Source organism: Pygocentrus nattereri, chromosome 20 (genome assembly GCF_015220715.1).
Source record: "Pygocentrus nattereri isolate fPygNat1 chromosome 20, fPygNat1.pri, whole genome shotgun sequence".
Lineage (NCBI taxonomy): Eukaryota > Metazoa > Chordata > Actinopteri > Characiformes > Serrasalmidae > Pygocentrus > Pygocentrus nattereri.
In genome coordinates, this window is record NC_051230.1 from 8,342,682 (window position 1) to 8,360,148 (window position 17,467).

General features: G+C 42.1%; 1 protein-coding gene across 1 annotated transcript in view; it reads right to left on the reverse strand.

Moving 5' to 3' along the window:
* castor1 (cytosolic arginine sensor for mTORC1 subunit 1) overlaps nt 1–13,957 on the reverse strand; it is a 28,551-nt gene extending 14,594 nt beyond the window's left edge. The window contains exons 1-3 of the mRNA XM_017705061.2: nt 13,632–13,957; nt 4,629–4,699; nt 1,925–2,118 (exon numbers count right to left, since the gene is read on the reverse strand). Coding sequence (XP_017560550.1) covers nt 1,925–2,118; nt 4,629–4,699; nt 13,632–13,744 — 378 coding nt within the window. The 5' untranslated portion in view covers nt 13,745–13,957. The remainder of the gene's footprint in view (nt 1–1,924; nt 2,119–4,628; nt 4,700–13,631) is intronic.
* Between the last annotated feature and the right edge of the window lie 3,510 nt (nt 13,958–17,467).

A 17,467-nucleotide genomic window follows, 5' to 3' on the forward strand; every position in this document is an offset into this window, starting at 1 on the left:
AAAAAACAACTAAGTTTATCCAGTAGGGTCTGGCTTAATATGAACCTATTGAAGACGGTACTGGTAGCAATTTTAAGAGGCTAAAAATTCAGAAAACCAATATCAACTTAGATTTTAATTTTATACTCCTACCATTTTAGTTTAACAGTGCTTTGCTGACTGATACGAGTAACAGTCCTCACTTGCCACACTTATTAAACTTTCCTAAACAGCAGAAACTCTGTCTTAAATTATGTAAACACTGTAGTTGAGCTACCCAGATTTTTTGCAGTTTTAGGTTATTACCTTCTACTTAGTTTTACCACTTTATCTTTTTCTTCATAAAAAGTTTTTTTGTGGTCGGTCATGCACTAATGTTCAATTCAAGGTTCAATTCTACCGACCTTCAAACCATCATTGCTATATCAACATTTACTTCTATGAACATATTTTGCCAAATAATAATCGAGAAGAGGGCTAACTTGAGAAGCATTATTCAAATTTGTGTTTACTTCAGGGTTGGCCAACTCTGCCCCAAGAAGTTTCTTGCTTTGCTTTGTTTAATTCCAACTGTAATTAAGCATAGATGGTGCAGCTAAATGCATCAGGATAATCTGAATATGCACCTGTTGGATCTGAGTTCAAGTCCCTAGTCCAGGACCAAACTGAACTGCGCAACAGACCAGACAAAGGATCCGTTTTAGTCTTTAATGTCCTACTGATAACTATTACACTGATGTATATTAACTAATTGTTGCATGATAATGGTCAAAGTTTCTCTGAACACACATTGGCCATCAAAAGTTCGCTTCTGTCATTAGTTTCACTGCTAACCAGACGGGTTTCGTGGCAGTTTGCAATGACTCATCACGCTAAACAGAAATCTGTTTAGATCTGCCTTTGGAGGAATCTACCTTATTAGACACCTTGTAAGACTACGACCAAACATTTTCTCCCCATGCTGCGACATCAGAACTTATCGACTCGAGTCTAATATCCAGTCTAAATCTGTGCTTTTATGAACATGAAGCTGAGCACTGCTAAAACTAAATATACCCAAAGAATCAGCAACGATTTGTTCATTTCAATTTTTTGTCAAATTCTTGCTCCGTTGAAAAGTAACAGCAAGAAAACTGAAATGTGAAAAGAAAATTGGGTGTCCCAAAACTTTTGATGGTCAGTGAACAAAAGAAACTTGGGCCCAATCCCATTTCATCCCTTGCCCTTACCGCTTAGCCCGTCTCTGTTTTGCACGTTCACGTCTAGAGCAAGTGTGTCCTAATTTTTGTTGAGAAAGAGGGGCAGGGCGAAGTGTTAGGGCTACAGGATCCTCCTAATGGAGTGGTATGAGAAACTAATTAAAAAGGGCAAGCTGGCTGCACAAGAGACCAAAGAAACCCACAAATGTGAGGATTTTCTCTGTTATTTCTGTATTATCTTAGTTTAAAGTTGTTTTAATGCATTATGGTGCTTTTCTTCATAACAAGCACAAAAAAACCTGAGTGTACACCAGAATGTAACTGCTGCACCATTTAAGGCGGAATGGAAAAATTCAAAGAAGAAGCTAGTGAATATCTGACTTCAGCTTCATAAAACTGAAGAATTGAGGCGGGCGATAATAAACAATTGTCACATCTCCCCTCCTTTGAAGGCGTATGATACCCTAAATGTAACCTAGCAGTGAGGTTGCTGAACCTTACCCTCCTCTGCTCTCACTGCGGACTGGCAGGGTCGCCTACAGAGCAGCGCTAAAAGCCTGTTTATGAAGTAATGTTCTATTTTGTTTGAGGGTCATAATTCATACAGGGAAGATTTCAAACACTAACCCCCGTAACTTAGTTTCAAGGGGCAAGATGACACTTGAAAACAAGGGGTAGGAGTAAAAGCAAGAAATAGGACTGGGCCTTAATATGGTGTTGATACAAAGCAGGAACAAACCCCTCACCAGGATGAAGTCCGTTTGATAGGTGGAGAGCATGAAGACGGACACATGCTGCTCAGCCAATGGGGCGATGACAGACTTGGCGATTTTGGTCACACCCACGGCCTGGGAGCTGCTGGAGGTGTTTCCATTGGAGATGACGTTGAGGGGCAGCCAGGTGGAGCATTCTACCTGCAGGTGTTCAGATGGCTGCAGCTCTAGAGGGGTCCAGGGGGACAAAAAGAGGTGAAGAATGGATGAGACAAAGGGCAGCTTAATGGCCATATGGGTACTGTAGATACTAATTTGTGATAGAATTTAAAATCCATATTAAATCACACCTAGAAAAAGATGAGGCACATAATAAAGGGAGATAATTGTATTTGCGCCAGTGGTGTAGTGGTATCATGCAAGATTCCCATTCGTGTAACCTGGGTTTGATTCCTGGCTGGTGCATGTGCCCTTTGTTGGGCAGTCATGGGCTGGAGGTTAGGGATCCAGCCTCGTGACCGGAAGGTCGCCGGTTCGATCCCCAGACAGCACATGACTGAGGTGTCCTTGAGCAAGACACCTAACCCCCAACTGCTCCCCGGGCGCCGCGGATTGGGCTGCCCACCGCTCCGGGCAAGTGTGCTCACTGCCCCCTAGTGTGTATGTGGTGTTTCACTGCCCAGATGAAATTTCCCCGTTGTGGGACTAATAAGGATCACTTAATCTTAATAAGAGGAACCCTTGCGCAAAGGAAAGCATGACTGCTGGACAGCTTCCAGCACACAACCTCTTACAACAAGCTGACTCTTAACAAATTACTTAAAAAAGAGATGCGAACTGCTGATGTCAGGATCAACCAACTCAAATAAGCAGTCAAAGCAGACCTCATCACAGCCACAAATCTTCAAGCATTTTTTCCGTTTCCTCCCTATGTTGAAATCTAACTTCCGTGAGCAAGCTCACGGTAAACCCATGAAATGTCTATTTCTAATAAACCACAGGAAGTTCAACATGTCAGCCCTTTAAGACTGACTTGAGACCCGTTTTGCCACTTCTTCTATTGCAGATTGGGTGTGGGCATACCAGTACCAGATCCGCAGTAAGTGGCCAGCCTTTCCTCTGGACTAAGGATGATATAATCAGTTATTTCACACACAAAAATTCTGCTGATTTTTTCCTGTGCGATGACTGGTATGAACCCACGGGCACACAACATTTTAATGAGTCACAGACACCGCAATGTATTCCCTATTAATATATGCGGAACTTTAGAGTTGCAGAAGAAAAAAATAAAATTTTATGCAGTCACACAATACTTTAGATGAAAAACTAATTTTTATATATATATATATATATATATATATATATATATATATATATATATATATATATATATATATATATATATATATATATAGAGATATATACACACACATACACACACACACACACACACACACACACACATACACACACACACACACATACACACACACGGAGGCCCAGATCTTAATCTTTTATTATTTAAATATTCATATACTGCATAACTAAGCCCACTGATAGACCAATAGAATCATAAAAAAAATAACTGTTTTACTAGTCTACAAGTTGGAGCTCCTACTACAGACAGAAGCTAGTAGTGGATGTATAGCATAGTGGATAACACCATTGCCTGCGCAGTGAAGATCACAGGATCGATTCCCTGCCCAGGCAGAAATGCCACTGTCATAGTTGAGAGGTCATCAGATTTTCTCATACCAGGTGCATGATATGGGACGTACAACATAATGTGCCCCCTATTCAGTTATGTTTGACAGTGATGTCAGTGTTCCAAATGATGAATTACCTGGAATATAATTTTTTCTTGTTTCTCCAGAACAGACTACAATGTCTGTGATGTCTTCTGTGCACAAATCTTCATTAAAATTCACAACAGAAGTTGTAACAAAACGAAAGCTGTAGCTTAAGTAACGTAATATCACACATTGTGGAGCCTGTAGTGATGTGAATGACACAGAATGTGGCTTGAAGATGCGTCAGAACAACCTAAAAGCCCCTTTCCTCATGCAGCATGGACTATTCCTGCCCCATCAGCCTGGTTGGATGCCAGGTTACAGTAGCTCAAGACTCGAGACCCATCAACTCTGAGTTATGGCAGTTTAGATGCTATTTTTGTGATGTCTTCTGTTGTGTAGTGCCTGGGCCTGAATGGACATGCACAAGACATAAGGCACTTCACTTGGGTTTTTTACTGCCTATATATTTATTATAGGCAGTGAAATTATTATTTTCATGTTTAAAAAAAAAAAAAAAAAATCAACAAAACATGCAATTGTATAATATTGTACTGCACATTTGCATCTTTATTTCCTGAGTTTTAAATATTGGGGAATAAACCATAAAAATATAAACCTATTCTTCCTAGAAAGTACATGAAATAAAAGTGCTCATCAAGTTCCAAACTTGACAGTAATTTGAGACCAGAAACAGCAGTGAGTAATGATTATTTACTTAAATGTTTGTTAATAACACCTTTAAAGGACAACTCAATTATTTGCAATTTATTGCAAATTACTTATATGGCAAATACTTTTCAGCTAAAACAGCTGACAGTGACAAGAGTAACTCCTGAGCTTGTGGGGCTCATGCATCCCCTAAAACCTAGAAGATGGATTATTCTGCCTCTACACTACTGTTACTTTCTGAATAGGGGCTACAGGAAGTGCGTGTGTGTTACCTTTAAATCCTTCTTCATCAAGAACAACTGTGTAATTTTCTGGAGTCTCTGTCAGACTGAAGAATTTACATCTGTGAGAGAGAGAGAACGAGAGAGAGAGGGGACGAGAGAGAGCGCACAAGAGAGAGAATGAGAGAGAGAACGAGAGAGCGAGCGAAAGAGAGAGAACGAGAGAGCAAGAGAGAGCGAGAGCGAGCGAGAGAGAGAGCGAGCGAGCGAGCGAGAGAGCGAGCGAGCGAGCATGTGAGAGAATGCAGGATGGAAGAGATAGAGAAAAATGAGAGAGATAGAGGGGATAGGAGAAGGCGAGAAAGCGAGCCAGAGCAGAGATGACAGAGTGATGGAGAGAACAAGTGAGAGCATGGGAGAATGAAAGAATGGTGGAGAGATAGGGAGGAAGAGAAACGGTAGAGAAAATGTGAGAGGGTGAGAACGAAAGAGTGATAGGAGATAGAAAGTGAGAGACAGCCAGATATGATGGAAGAGATAGAGGGAACGAGAGAAAGCAAAGGGAAAAAGAGAATGACAAATTGAGAGATAGAGAGGGTGAGTGTGTGACAAAATGAATGAGTGATGGTAGAGATACAGAATGAGAGCGAGAGAGAGCGCGAGAGAGAGCGCGAGAGAGAGCGAGAGAGAGAGAGAGAGAGAGAGAGAGAGCGAGCGAGCGAGCGAGAGAGAGAGCGAGCGAGAGAGAGAGCGAGCGAGCAAGAGAGAGAGCGAGCGAGAGAGAGAGCGAGCGAGCAAGAGAGCGAGCGAGAGAGAGAGAGCGAGCGAGAGAGCGAGCGAGCGAGCGAGCATGTGAGAGAATGCAGGATGGAAGAGATAGAGAAAAATGAGAGAGATAGAGGGGATAGGAGAAGGCGAGAAAGCGAGCCAGAGCAGAGATGACAGAGTGATGGAGAGAACAAGTGAGAGCATGGGAGAATGAAAGAATGGTGGAGAGATAGGGAGGAAGAGAAACGGTAGAGAAAATGTTGAGAGGGTGAGAACGAAAGAGTGATAGGAGATAGAAAGTGAGAGACAGCCAGATATGATGGAAGAGATAGAGGGAACGAGAGAAAGCAAAGGGAAAAAGAGAATGACAAATTGAGAGATAGAGAGGGTGAGTGTGTGACAAAATGAATGAGTGATGGTAGAGATACAGAATGAGAGCGAGAGAGAGCGAGAGAGAGCGAGAGAGAGCGAGAGAGAGAGAGAGAGAGAGAGAGAGAGAGAGAGAGAGAGAGAGAGAGAGAGAGAGAGAGAGAGAGAGAGAGAGAGAGATATCAGACATTGTGAACAGATATCAGACATTACTGAACAAAAACAATGACAGATGACTTTCCCAGGATGGGGCAGGTGGGCCAGTGGCCAAACACAGGGAGAGAGAGAGATGCAGAGAACCCCCCCCCCCAACACACTAGCCACTCAGTATTCCAAACACACCAGCCTTCTTTCCCTTACATTTTTTTATTCTGTGTGAAATAATTATTGTGAGATTAATATGACAGTAAAGAAAATCTAACCTGGATAAATTTATAATAGAGATGTTCTGTCTTTGGGCTTCATCTTTATTCATGCAGTTCATGTCTTTGCTGTAAATTCTAGAGCTGCTAAATGTTTTTTCATTGTTTTTAACAACGACAAAGACCTATCCATTTATCTATATGGCCATCAATGACTTTATAAGGTAGACACATATGCAAAGGGTAAACGGCACCTTCTGATTGAAATGCATGCAAGACTGGCCATATGGTCACAATACAGGATAAAGCTTGGCAAAATCCATAACGACCCCCTTATGGCCGCGCAGTGCACTATTCAAGTCTGAAGCCATTACTTCATGAACTGTGCAGTACACACTGTAGAGAATGGGGAACCATTCAAAATTCAGACTGCGTGTAGCTGTTACATCATCGCAGGCACTGACCCAAATTCTTCGGCAGCAGGCAGCGAAACCCAGTACAGCGTTGACTGCTTCATTCAGAGTGGCCCATTGTCTCAATGTTATAGAACCAGGGAATCATGGGAAATTCAGGCTGGACCATCATTAAATGGACTGCAGTGTGTCTAAAGGCTTTCTTCTGCACAAAGGAGCGTTCAGATCATTCAATCATCGAGCTGTTTACAACTATCTTTAATTGGGCTACGTCTGTATTTTTTATAACACAGCATATAATATATACACTGCCATCCAGCATTCTAGAAGTATTAACAACAGTAAGTTGTACACTCAGATAATACACCAGCTCTCTGCTGAGGCACTCATGTTTTGTTTGGCTTGCAGGAAAGTTGTATGCAAAGCAATACAAAGCAAGTGCAGTCGTATGCAAAAGGTGGAAGACCCCTGGTCAAATGACATGTTTTGCTGATATTGCTTCTACAAACCGAATTCCAAAAAGGTTGGGACTGCAGGAATGATGGAACTAAAAAAAAAAAAAAAAAAAAAAGAAGTAATTTGTAAACCCATTCTGACCCGTCTTTAAACAAACACAGTACAAAGGCAAGATAAACATCAGTTTTTTTGTAAGTTCATTTGGAAATTAATGCATGGAACACATTCCAAAAAAGTTGGGACAGGGCAATTTAGGACTCGAAGCATTCTGAAATGTTCAAAAACATTTCACCACTTTGGGAAAAAAAATGCATCAGCAAATAATGCAACAGTTTCAGAACAACGTTCCTCGATGAGCAATAACAAAAGTTTGAGGTATGTCACCACCGGCGCAGGCAAGATCGAAAACTGTTACCGTGAACTTTTATACCTCAGATGTGCACTGCATTGAAAACGGGCAAGATCGTGTCACGGATATCACCACCTAACCTCAGGAACGCACAATGCGAGTCAAGACTGTACTATGCGCAGCAGAATCCATAGACCAACAACATTCAGAAATGCCGCTGACTTCTCTGGGCCTGATCTCGCTTGGAATGAACACGCTGGAAACCTGTACTGAGGTCTGACAATTCAAGCTTTCAGAGTGTTTACAGATATAACAGACAAAGCTCAAACGCCAGCGTCTGTCACGGTATACGGGTGTGTTAGTGGGTAACTCAAACATCTGTGAAAACATTAACGTGGAAAGATATTCACACATTTTGGAGCAACATATGCCTCCTTATCCATCTCAAATTTTTTCGAGACATCCATGCTTAATTCAACATGACAGGGCAAAGACACAAAACTGGCCCGCCTGTCTCGGACAGAAAACCTGTGGCACTTTATGAAAAGCAAAATATGACACTAAAGGTGAGAGAAACTATTATTTTCTTATAGTCTTAAATATGTTTATTGCAGTTTTAGCAAATGGCCTTTCGTTGCAAAAGTGATCGCCACCCCGTCTACATCTCCTTTCATATTCTCATCTTCATGCCCCTCTTAACCTCCTCCTCTTCACTTTCATCTTCCTCATTGCCTCTCCTTACACTCCTCTTCCACCCCCCACCCACAGTTCGCAATGTAAAGAAGGTCCTCCCAAAATATTTCTTGTTAGACTGTTGATTGACTTGATCCATCAAGTTGCACCCAAACATGACTCTCTGTATGTGTAAAAGTTGCCCAGGTCTCCTGACCCTTACTGCCGAATTTCTAACAAAGGCCCTATATGGTTGCACAAAGGCATTATGATAGACTCAGTAAATAATCTGTGCCCTAAAATTAGCAGAAAGGTGGCATTTTTTAAATGAGATTAAACTGTGAAGAAGGGTGTTCTCTGTGTTTGAAACCAACAATACATGCAATTTGACCAGGTTGTTCAGACTTTTGCATACAACTGTCCAGCAGGCCAAATAAAATGCAAGTGCCAGCATCAGCCAATATTTTTCAGCATTTCTTTTTTCTTGCCATTCAGGCTGGACTTTATTAGGGCTGAAACCTCTCTCTAAAAGACGTCCATCCTCAGTCTCCCATCAACAGCTCTACTGCTGCCACCCCATCCAGCCGATTCCTGTTTTGAGCTCAGCTCAGCAGAACCTAATTCAGAGTCCCCAGGCCGGTCGAGCCGGCAGCAGCGGAGCGGAGGGGAAGAGGCCAACCCCGGCTGCAGCGTTAACTCGTGGCAGCAGCATTGTGTTAGCTACCCTTGCACTTCCTGTTCACCTCCAGAACCCCCTGGGCTGCACTTCCTGCAAGAGCTCCACGACCTTCTCATCACCGCAAAAAAACATCCTTCAAACACAGAGAAAAAGAGGACGAGACAGAGAGAAAGTGCCCTTTTTTGTATCTACATTCTGTTCACTTTATCAGCTCCACTTACTGTATAGCTGCACTTTGTAGTTCTACAGTTACAGACTGTAGTCCATCTGTTTCTCTGATACTCTGTTACCCCCTTTTACCCTGTTCTTCAGTGCTGAGGACCCCCAAAAGACCACCACAGAGCAGGTAGTATTTGGATGGTGGATCATTCTCAGCACTGCAGTGACACTGATGTGGTGGTGGTGTGTAAGTGTGTGTTGCGCTGGTCGGCCCGCAAAATTCATTTCCATCTACATCAACTACAGTTCCCAACATGCACTGCTACATAATGTAGTAGTAGTTGCCCTCTTCAAACACACTCATTAAACCTGGCAACGAACAGAGGAGTTGAATCAGGTGTGTATGATCTATAGGATCAAAAAACTACAAAAGCAGACCAACAAAAATGAATAAATCTACAAAGCAGACCAACAAGGTAGGTGCGTCCAGCAGTGCTGCTGTGTCTGATCCACTCGTACCAGCGCAACATACACTCCACCACCACATCAGTGTCACTGCAGTGCTGAGAATGATCCACCACCCAAATAACACCTGCTCTGTGGTGGTCCTGTGGGGAGCATGAACAGGGTAAAGGGGGCTAATAAACCTGAACAGAAAAATAGATGGACTACAGTCTGTAACTGTAGAACTACAGTGCTCACTTATATGGAGTTGATCAAATGAACAAAGAGTGTACATACAAGGAGGGGTAATTAATGAAGTGGCAGATCAGTGTGTGTGTGTGTGTGTGTGTGTGTGTGTGTGTATATATATATATATATATGTGTGTGTGTGTGTGTGTGTGTGTGTGTGTGTGTGTATTTATGTTTGGTGTCTAAAGTTTGGCTGGAAGGCTAAATTAGCTGACAAATAATAATAATAATGAGAATAATAATAAAGCTTATACCCCACCAAAGTTCTAAAACAGAGATCCCTCTTAGACAGAATTCAGGCTTTGGAACACCTGCTACTGTATTTAGATATGCAACGTACTTGGGCATGTTTTTATAGATAGCAGCTTATCTTTCAGCGTCACATGAGCCAGGTCTATTTGAGCTTACTTAACATCTCAACACAGCTTGAGAAGCGTTTGAGCTGATTTGGGCACACAGTGTGTTATTTGACTGTCACAGGCTTCCATTACTTGTTATATTAGCCTCATAGCTCCAGGGCAAAAATTAGAGAAGCAAACTTCAGGCCTCAAACATGTCTTGGCTGAGTGACTTTATATGGGCTAAAGGGGACAAACTGTGTTAACTTTAACTTTGACTGCATTACACCAAATCAAGCCAGACTCCTCCAGAGTGAAGCTTCCAGCTTCTAGTCCCCACAAACACTTTAAGTGCAGGATCACAGCGGCCTATGCTTTTCCTAAAACTGCTCTGCTAGGGTGGAGCTCTGGGTTCCTTCAGTCTTACATGCACTGCCAGTGACCACTGGATACTCACAACGCTGCAGGGAAAAGACACCTCTGAAAGCAGATCAGATTCATCCACAAGTGATGCTGAGAATGAGTGTTGTAGAATATTACTTCTAAACTGAGGATTTAGGACTAGGGTTCTGCAGTGGGGGCTCTAGAATGAAGCATTTAGGAGAAGAGCTTTGTAGAATGGCAGAATGAGGCCTTCAGGACTAGAGTTTTACATTTGGAGTTTTAAGACTAGAGTTTTAGGATGAGGCATTTAGAAATGGGTTTATACAGTGGGACTACAGATATGGTTCTGTAGTGGGAGTTCTTGAATGATGCATTCAGAAATATGGTTCTGCAGCAAGAGCTCTAGAATGAGCCATTTCAGAATAGGAGTTGAAAAATGGTAGTTAGAGAATGAGGCCTTTAGAACTAGAGTTTTACAACAGGAGTTCTAAAATAAGGTATTTAGGATAATGGCTACAGAATACCAGTTCTGGAATGGGACATTTAAAACTAGGGTTCTGCAGTAGGAGCTATTTAGTAGGAAAGCTGTAGAATGAAGCCTTTGGGAAAAGCATTTTACACTGGGATTTCTAGAATGAAGCACTGAAGATGATGGCTGTAGAACAGCAGTTCTAGAACAACGCTTTTAGAAACATGGTTCTGCAGTGGAAGTTCTAAAACGAGCCACTTAGCAATATGATTCTGCAGTGGTTCTAGAATAACACCTTTAGAAATACGGTTTTGCAATGGGAGATCTAGAAAGACATTTAAAATGAGAGTTGTTGAATGGTAGTTTAAGAATGAGGCCTTTTGAACTACCGTTCTATGACAGGAGTTCTAGAATGAAGCAATTACAATGATGGCTGTAGAATGACAGCTCTAGAATGAGGCATTTATAACTAGAGTTCTGCAGTGGGTGCTCCAGAATGAAGCATTTAGGAGGAGAGCTGTAGAACGGAAGACATAGGATGAAGCCTTTGGGACTAGCATTTTACACTGGGAGGTCTAGAATGAAGCATTCAAGATGATGGCTGTAGAACTGCAGTTCTAGAACGAGGCATGTAGAAATATGGTTCTGCACTGGCAGTTCTAGAATGAGGCACTTAGCAATATAGTTCTGCAGTAGGGGTCCGAGCTTGAGGCCTTTGGAAATATGGTTCTGCAGTGGGAGCCCTAGAAAGACATTTAAAATGAGAGTTGTTGAATGGTAGTTTGAGAATGAGGACTATAGAACTAGAGTTCTATAACAGAAGTTCTAAAAAGCAGTGACCAATAGGACGGGTGTAGAATGGCAGATCTAGAATGAAGCATTTAGATAAAGAGTGGTAGAGCGGAGGTTCCAGAATGAGGTCTTTAAAACTATGAGTTATATAGTGGGGGCTCTGGAATAAAGCATGCTAACAACAGAGACGATGTGAACAATGATGGGCTTTAGTCTAGGTTTTATGGAGCTGGGGGATGTGGAATTACACACACAAGCAGAAACGGCGTCCTCTGACCACATAAATCTCAAGGTCAAACATCTGGCTGTTATATTCAATGAGGGTTTTAAATTTGTAGTTAAGTCCAAAGTTAATCTTTCCCAGACTTTGAGATGGTAATTCATGCATTTATTTCCACAAGGCTCGATCACTGTAATTCCCTATACATTGGTGCTGGTCATTCATTGGTTGCTAAGCTACAGTTGGTGCAAAATGCTGCAGCGAGGCTTTTAACACGCACATCCTGGAAAGAACATATTACTCCGGTCCTGGCTTCACTCCATTGGCTCCCAGTTGTTCTTAGAATACAGTAGAAACTTTTGCTTTTAGTGTATACGTCTCTGCATGGGTTAGCTCCCAGCTTTGCTTGTGCCTCATGTTCCAGCACGGGCCCTAAGATCTGCCGATCAGCTTCGGGTGGTGGTCCCCAAGTCGAGGCTGAAACAGAGGGGGGGCAGAGCGTTCGCTGTGGCTGCCCCGAAACTGTGGAATGAGCTGCCGCTGCAGATTCGATTGGCACCCACTCTGTCACGTTTTAAATCTAGTCTTAAAGCTCATTACCATTCCATGGCTTTTATGTAATTTGTTTGGTCTCTTTTAAATTGTTTTACTAGTACTGTAGTTTAATGTTTGTATGTGTGCAGCACTTTGGTCAACTAACATTGTATAAAATGTGCTGTATAAATAAACTGACATCAACATGGATATTCACGTGAACCTCAAACACTCAAATACACAAATACAACCTGCAGTCTGGAAAAGCCAAACTACAGATTTGTAGTGAAAATATCACCCCGTTCACCACTTCAGGGCTAATGGCTTTCAGTAAACCAGTGAAACAACCACCACAACCGAACAAACATTTACATAACCTTGTTTACTCTGCTCTGCAGCGCCTTTTCTCTCAACACTGCTCACTTCATTTGACTTCACCTCTTCACCCAATTCGCATCAACCCTGAGTCATTCGCCTTCTACGCAGCACAGGGACAGCACTGTGCAGCTCTTGTGAAACACCTAATCTGCATTAGTGCTGGGACATGTCCACTCAGACGTCTCATGAAATGCAATACCGAGCTTCTGCGTCATCAGAAAAGGTTCTTTTTCCCTCCGGTGGAATATGTTGTCCATGCATTTGTGTTTGAAACATTTGCTGAATTTGGTTTCTGGAGGATTTCTGACGACTGTCTGTGTAAACAGTAATAAACAACTGAAGTCTCTGCCTGCCAACATCTTTTTAGGTGACCTCGTAGCTCCGGTGCAAACTTAAAGAAGACGGTCCTGGACGCCACACATATTTTGGCTGCCTGACCACATTTCAGGGTGGTGTATGTGATATTTTGGTCAAGCTTTCCTTTAACACTCCCTTATCCATATGGTCACTTCTAGACTGCATTCAGAACGGTTCCATCATCTCGGTCTCCATCCAAGGACAGTGGCATTTATCTATGAGCAAACCTTGGTTTTGTAACTTGACAAGGTGTCATCTTTCCATTATGTGTGTCAGGCTATGCCAAAAATCGCCAGTTCTCACTATTTTGTACCAACTCATGCAGTCACTTCCCTTCTAGTGGAGTTACTCACAGTCCAGACAACGTCCAGCTGATCAGAGGCTGTAGTAAAGTGGGTAAAGTGGGCTGAAGGGCCTAAGGCTGCTCTGACATGGTGTTTCATGGGCAGTCAGCTGCAGAGAATGGTGTTGGTGTACTGTGTAGTCTGTGGCTACGTGCATTCATCCTAATGGTGTGAGACTGAACACTGAGGCTGGAGAGAAAGATCTAACTAGTCCAATCATGCCTCTAGCAATAGGGGGAAAAGTCGTGGGGGGAAAGGGGAGGAAATGGGCTAGATAGGTACCGGTGAGCAGCCCCACGGCGATGGAAGTGAACTTACCTCGTCCTGTCCCTGAGAAATATCAGTTTTATTAGTGGATGGGTGTAATTTTGCAGCCCACTTTTGCTGATACTCGTCACCCTCAGTCTGTGGTCTAGAATGTGCAAGTCCATCGCCTCTTCACAGGAAGATGTGCTGGAGGAAAACAACGGCAGCTCGGTCTCGGTCCACAAACTCCCGCAAAATATGAGCCTTAACGACGGGCTGAGCTATGGAGCCGTGCGATCCGCACACATCGCGGCTGGGAAAGCAGCAGGAAAACTGCGGGAGGAGAAGAAAAACCCGTCGGCTGTAATTCGAGCCGTGAACCATACAGCACTCAGAGAAACAGAGACGGAGGACACGCCCCCTTCTGCTCTTAAAGCCACAGCGACCCACTACTGGACCCTTACACCGCAGGCGTGACAAACTCAACCACTAAAATGACCACATTAAAAAATCTCAGCAGTTGACTTTTTATGGAATTTCTTTTCAAACATTGTTATCGAAAATATTCCAAAACTGCAAAACTTATCCCAGCGGTCATCGGGCGGAAGGCAGGATACACCCTGGACAGGCAGTGGTGGACAGTAACTAAGTAAATGTAATTAGTTACTGTACTTAAGTAGTTTTTCTGTATCTGTACTTTACTTAAGTTTTTCCACTTTAGATGACTTTTTACTTTCACTCCACTACATTTCAAGGTCTAATATCTGACTTTTTACTCCACTACATTATTAAAATCTGTCGTTCTTTTGGTTTCTGTGTGTATAAGAGCGTAACATGTCAAAACAAAAGAAGCGCAAAGCAAGAGCACCAATGATGAACTAACCGAACCTGTAAATAGACCACAATATAGAAATATGTACGCATATGCAGTCGAGACTGGCGCGTTTCTTTTTTTCTGAATTCATACAAACACTTTCATTTTATAGTAAATTAGTTTGGGTTAGTTTATGCTTATGAACAGAGTTTGTGATCCTGAGTTTAAAGCAAGTTTTTATTCATCTTGTAACTAATTTACAAAGTAATCTGAAACTGAAACTTTGCTTGTGTGTAAAAAGTGATTTCAGAGCCACTCGGTTCTCCCTGATGGAAACTGTTTACCTTCAGTGTTTTGTGCTTCTGATCTTTTTAATAGACATCAGCATCACTAATTAATGACGTTCTATTAAAAGACTGGTTTACCAAGAGAGACGCTGGAGGACTTTCACCTGAAATTAGTTCATGAAGCCAGTCTTGTTACAAAAACGATAACAGGACATTAGAGACATAATTAATATTTTAGTACTGTAAGTACTTAAGTACATTTGAAGCCAAATACTTTAGTACTTTTACTCAAGTGGAGGTCTAGAGTAAGGACTTCTACTTCTACTGGAGTAATATTTTACCTTGGGTATCTCTACTTTAACTCAAGTACATCATTTGTGTTCTTCGTCCATCTCTGTGGACAGGTCACCAGTCCATCACAGTCCAAAAATATCCAGTTAGCAAAATTTGTCTGGCCGAGTGGCCACATCCTTGGTTTGTTCTAGTCCAATATGGCTGGGTCTTCTATAGTCTGGCCCACGCACTGTAAAATGAGTAGAACTAAAGGATGTGGCCCCAGTTTGGCCCCAATATGTACCTACTACATTGCTGGTGCACAACATTTACACCAGAATTGTCCCACGAATGTAGACACAAGGCAAAACCGTTCAAAGCTGTCCAGGATCCGTCCCTGTTCAGGCCCGCCTGGCTGGTATTTACCCGGTAGTCAACCAACACTCACATAGGAAAGCCAGAATTGGGCCAAAACTGTTTGCTATCTGGGTAGGCAGTGAATACTTATTTAAAAATACTTCTAAATAAAAATCAATTATTTTAGGTACGTTTTTTTGAAATTGCCTATTCGCTTGAACTAGACACCAGGCATCTTTTCATTTTGTGTGTGGCTCATAGATTATTATTGGGGAAGGTAGGTCAGAATGGGGACTGTAGTGCATCTCAGGGTGAAACAGGCTAATAACGATAGAAAATTAAAATAATTTAGGGGCCAAATAGGACTGTGTCACAGACCTGACTTGGTCTGTGGGCCTTGTGTTTGACATATGGACTGTAAACCAATGTTTCTCACCCCTGGTCCTGGAGGCCCACTGTTCTGCCCATTTTAATGTTTTCCCTGCTCCAAACACACCTGATCCAACTAATCAGCCTATTGCTGAGTTGAAGTGGGCATCTTGAAGCAAAGAAAAACACTAACATCTGCAGTGGGTCTGCTGGACCAGGGCTGAGAAACACTGCTAAAGTCTGAGGAAGTGGGCCCCTGTGTGCGTTCAGGAGAACCTCTGATGAACCTTATTACCAGCAGGATGCATGTAATGTTGAAACTGGCCTAGGAATTTTATGGCTTACACAACAACCTGGGGCTGTGATGTCAATGAAATGTTTCTACGCTTGCAGAAACATTTAAAGCTAAAACGTATTGCAGATCTGTGCCTGGTGGAGGCCTATTGGATGTAATTTGCTCTGTATCTTATCGTAGAAGGATTAAATATATCTATATATGTATGTAATTTTATGTGGGTTTTGGATTGGGGTGGAGCTGGTCTCCCAGGGGCCTCATGAGAGCATCATCTTTCCCTGAGCAGCTGGAAAGTACAAGGGAAAATGCTGTAATAGGCCAAACACAACTGCCTCAAAATAAAATCTGGTGGGGTGGGATTGTTTGACAGCAACTGCAAAAAAACAAAAACAGAAATATCACAAAAAAGAACAGAATGATCATATATATGATCATATTCTGCCCTGTTTAAGTTTTATGTTGCATTTTAGAGTGAATTATTTTTTCACCAACTATTCTGGGGGCCTGTTGCTACAAACATGAGTTGTAGGCTAGTTCTCTGCAACATGGCCTAATATTGTTTGAATAACTTTCAGCCAACATAAAAATCATTTCTCTAATCATAATAATAACCTTCTGCTAGATGGGTGCATGTGGCAGGTTAACTACGGACGTCAGACAAGTGGGTACATTGCCTTATATTAACAATCTGATTGGTCAATACTCAGCTAATTTGCATAAAGTTTGTTCATGAAGGCAGCAGATACAACTAGGCAGAGACGTGAAAAAACATGGTATTTAGCATAAGCATGATGTCACGGTGTACATCACCTGCTCTAATAGCAAACGAGTGATTTCCCAGTTCTGGCCAACACTTACTACTTCCATCTGGCCCACATACCATCATGGAATCCTGCCAGTGAAACCAACCAGGCCGGATCCGCTCTCAGATTGGGCACAGTTGGGCAGCAAAACCACAAATTTCTCTCAGAGGACAAATAAAGTACATAACATGAATGAAATATTTTACGCTGAATCTTTTTAACACAAATTTGAATTGAACTGCAGACTACACTTTAAAAAGAACGCTGACTTCGCTTGGTTCATTGGTTCCACATGAATAAAATATATTACGTCAACTCAGTCCTGAGACATGAGTAAACTGATAAGCAAGTTGTGTTGATGGAATATATTCCCATTTGAATCAAGTAGAGTCTTTTTTTCAGTGTAGGATATTTAACAGTGCTCATAGTTTTGAGGCACATTGTGTTGGACTACCTCATTTTTTAGTAAACAGAAATATGTTACCACCGCACTACCATAGACAAGCAGTGCCACATATTCTAGGCAGAAGTGGCCACATCCACGTGTTATCTCACTAAATGCTATACATGCTTTCAGCACCCCTAACTTATATTGCTTGCCCATGCTCCTGCACACATGAGTGCCAGCACGGATAATATACAGACAAAACCTGTTTTAAATGCATGGTGCAGAATTAATATTGCTGTCTTAGAGACACAATGCCAGCAAT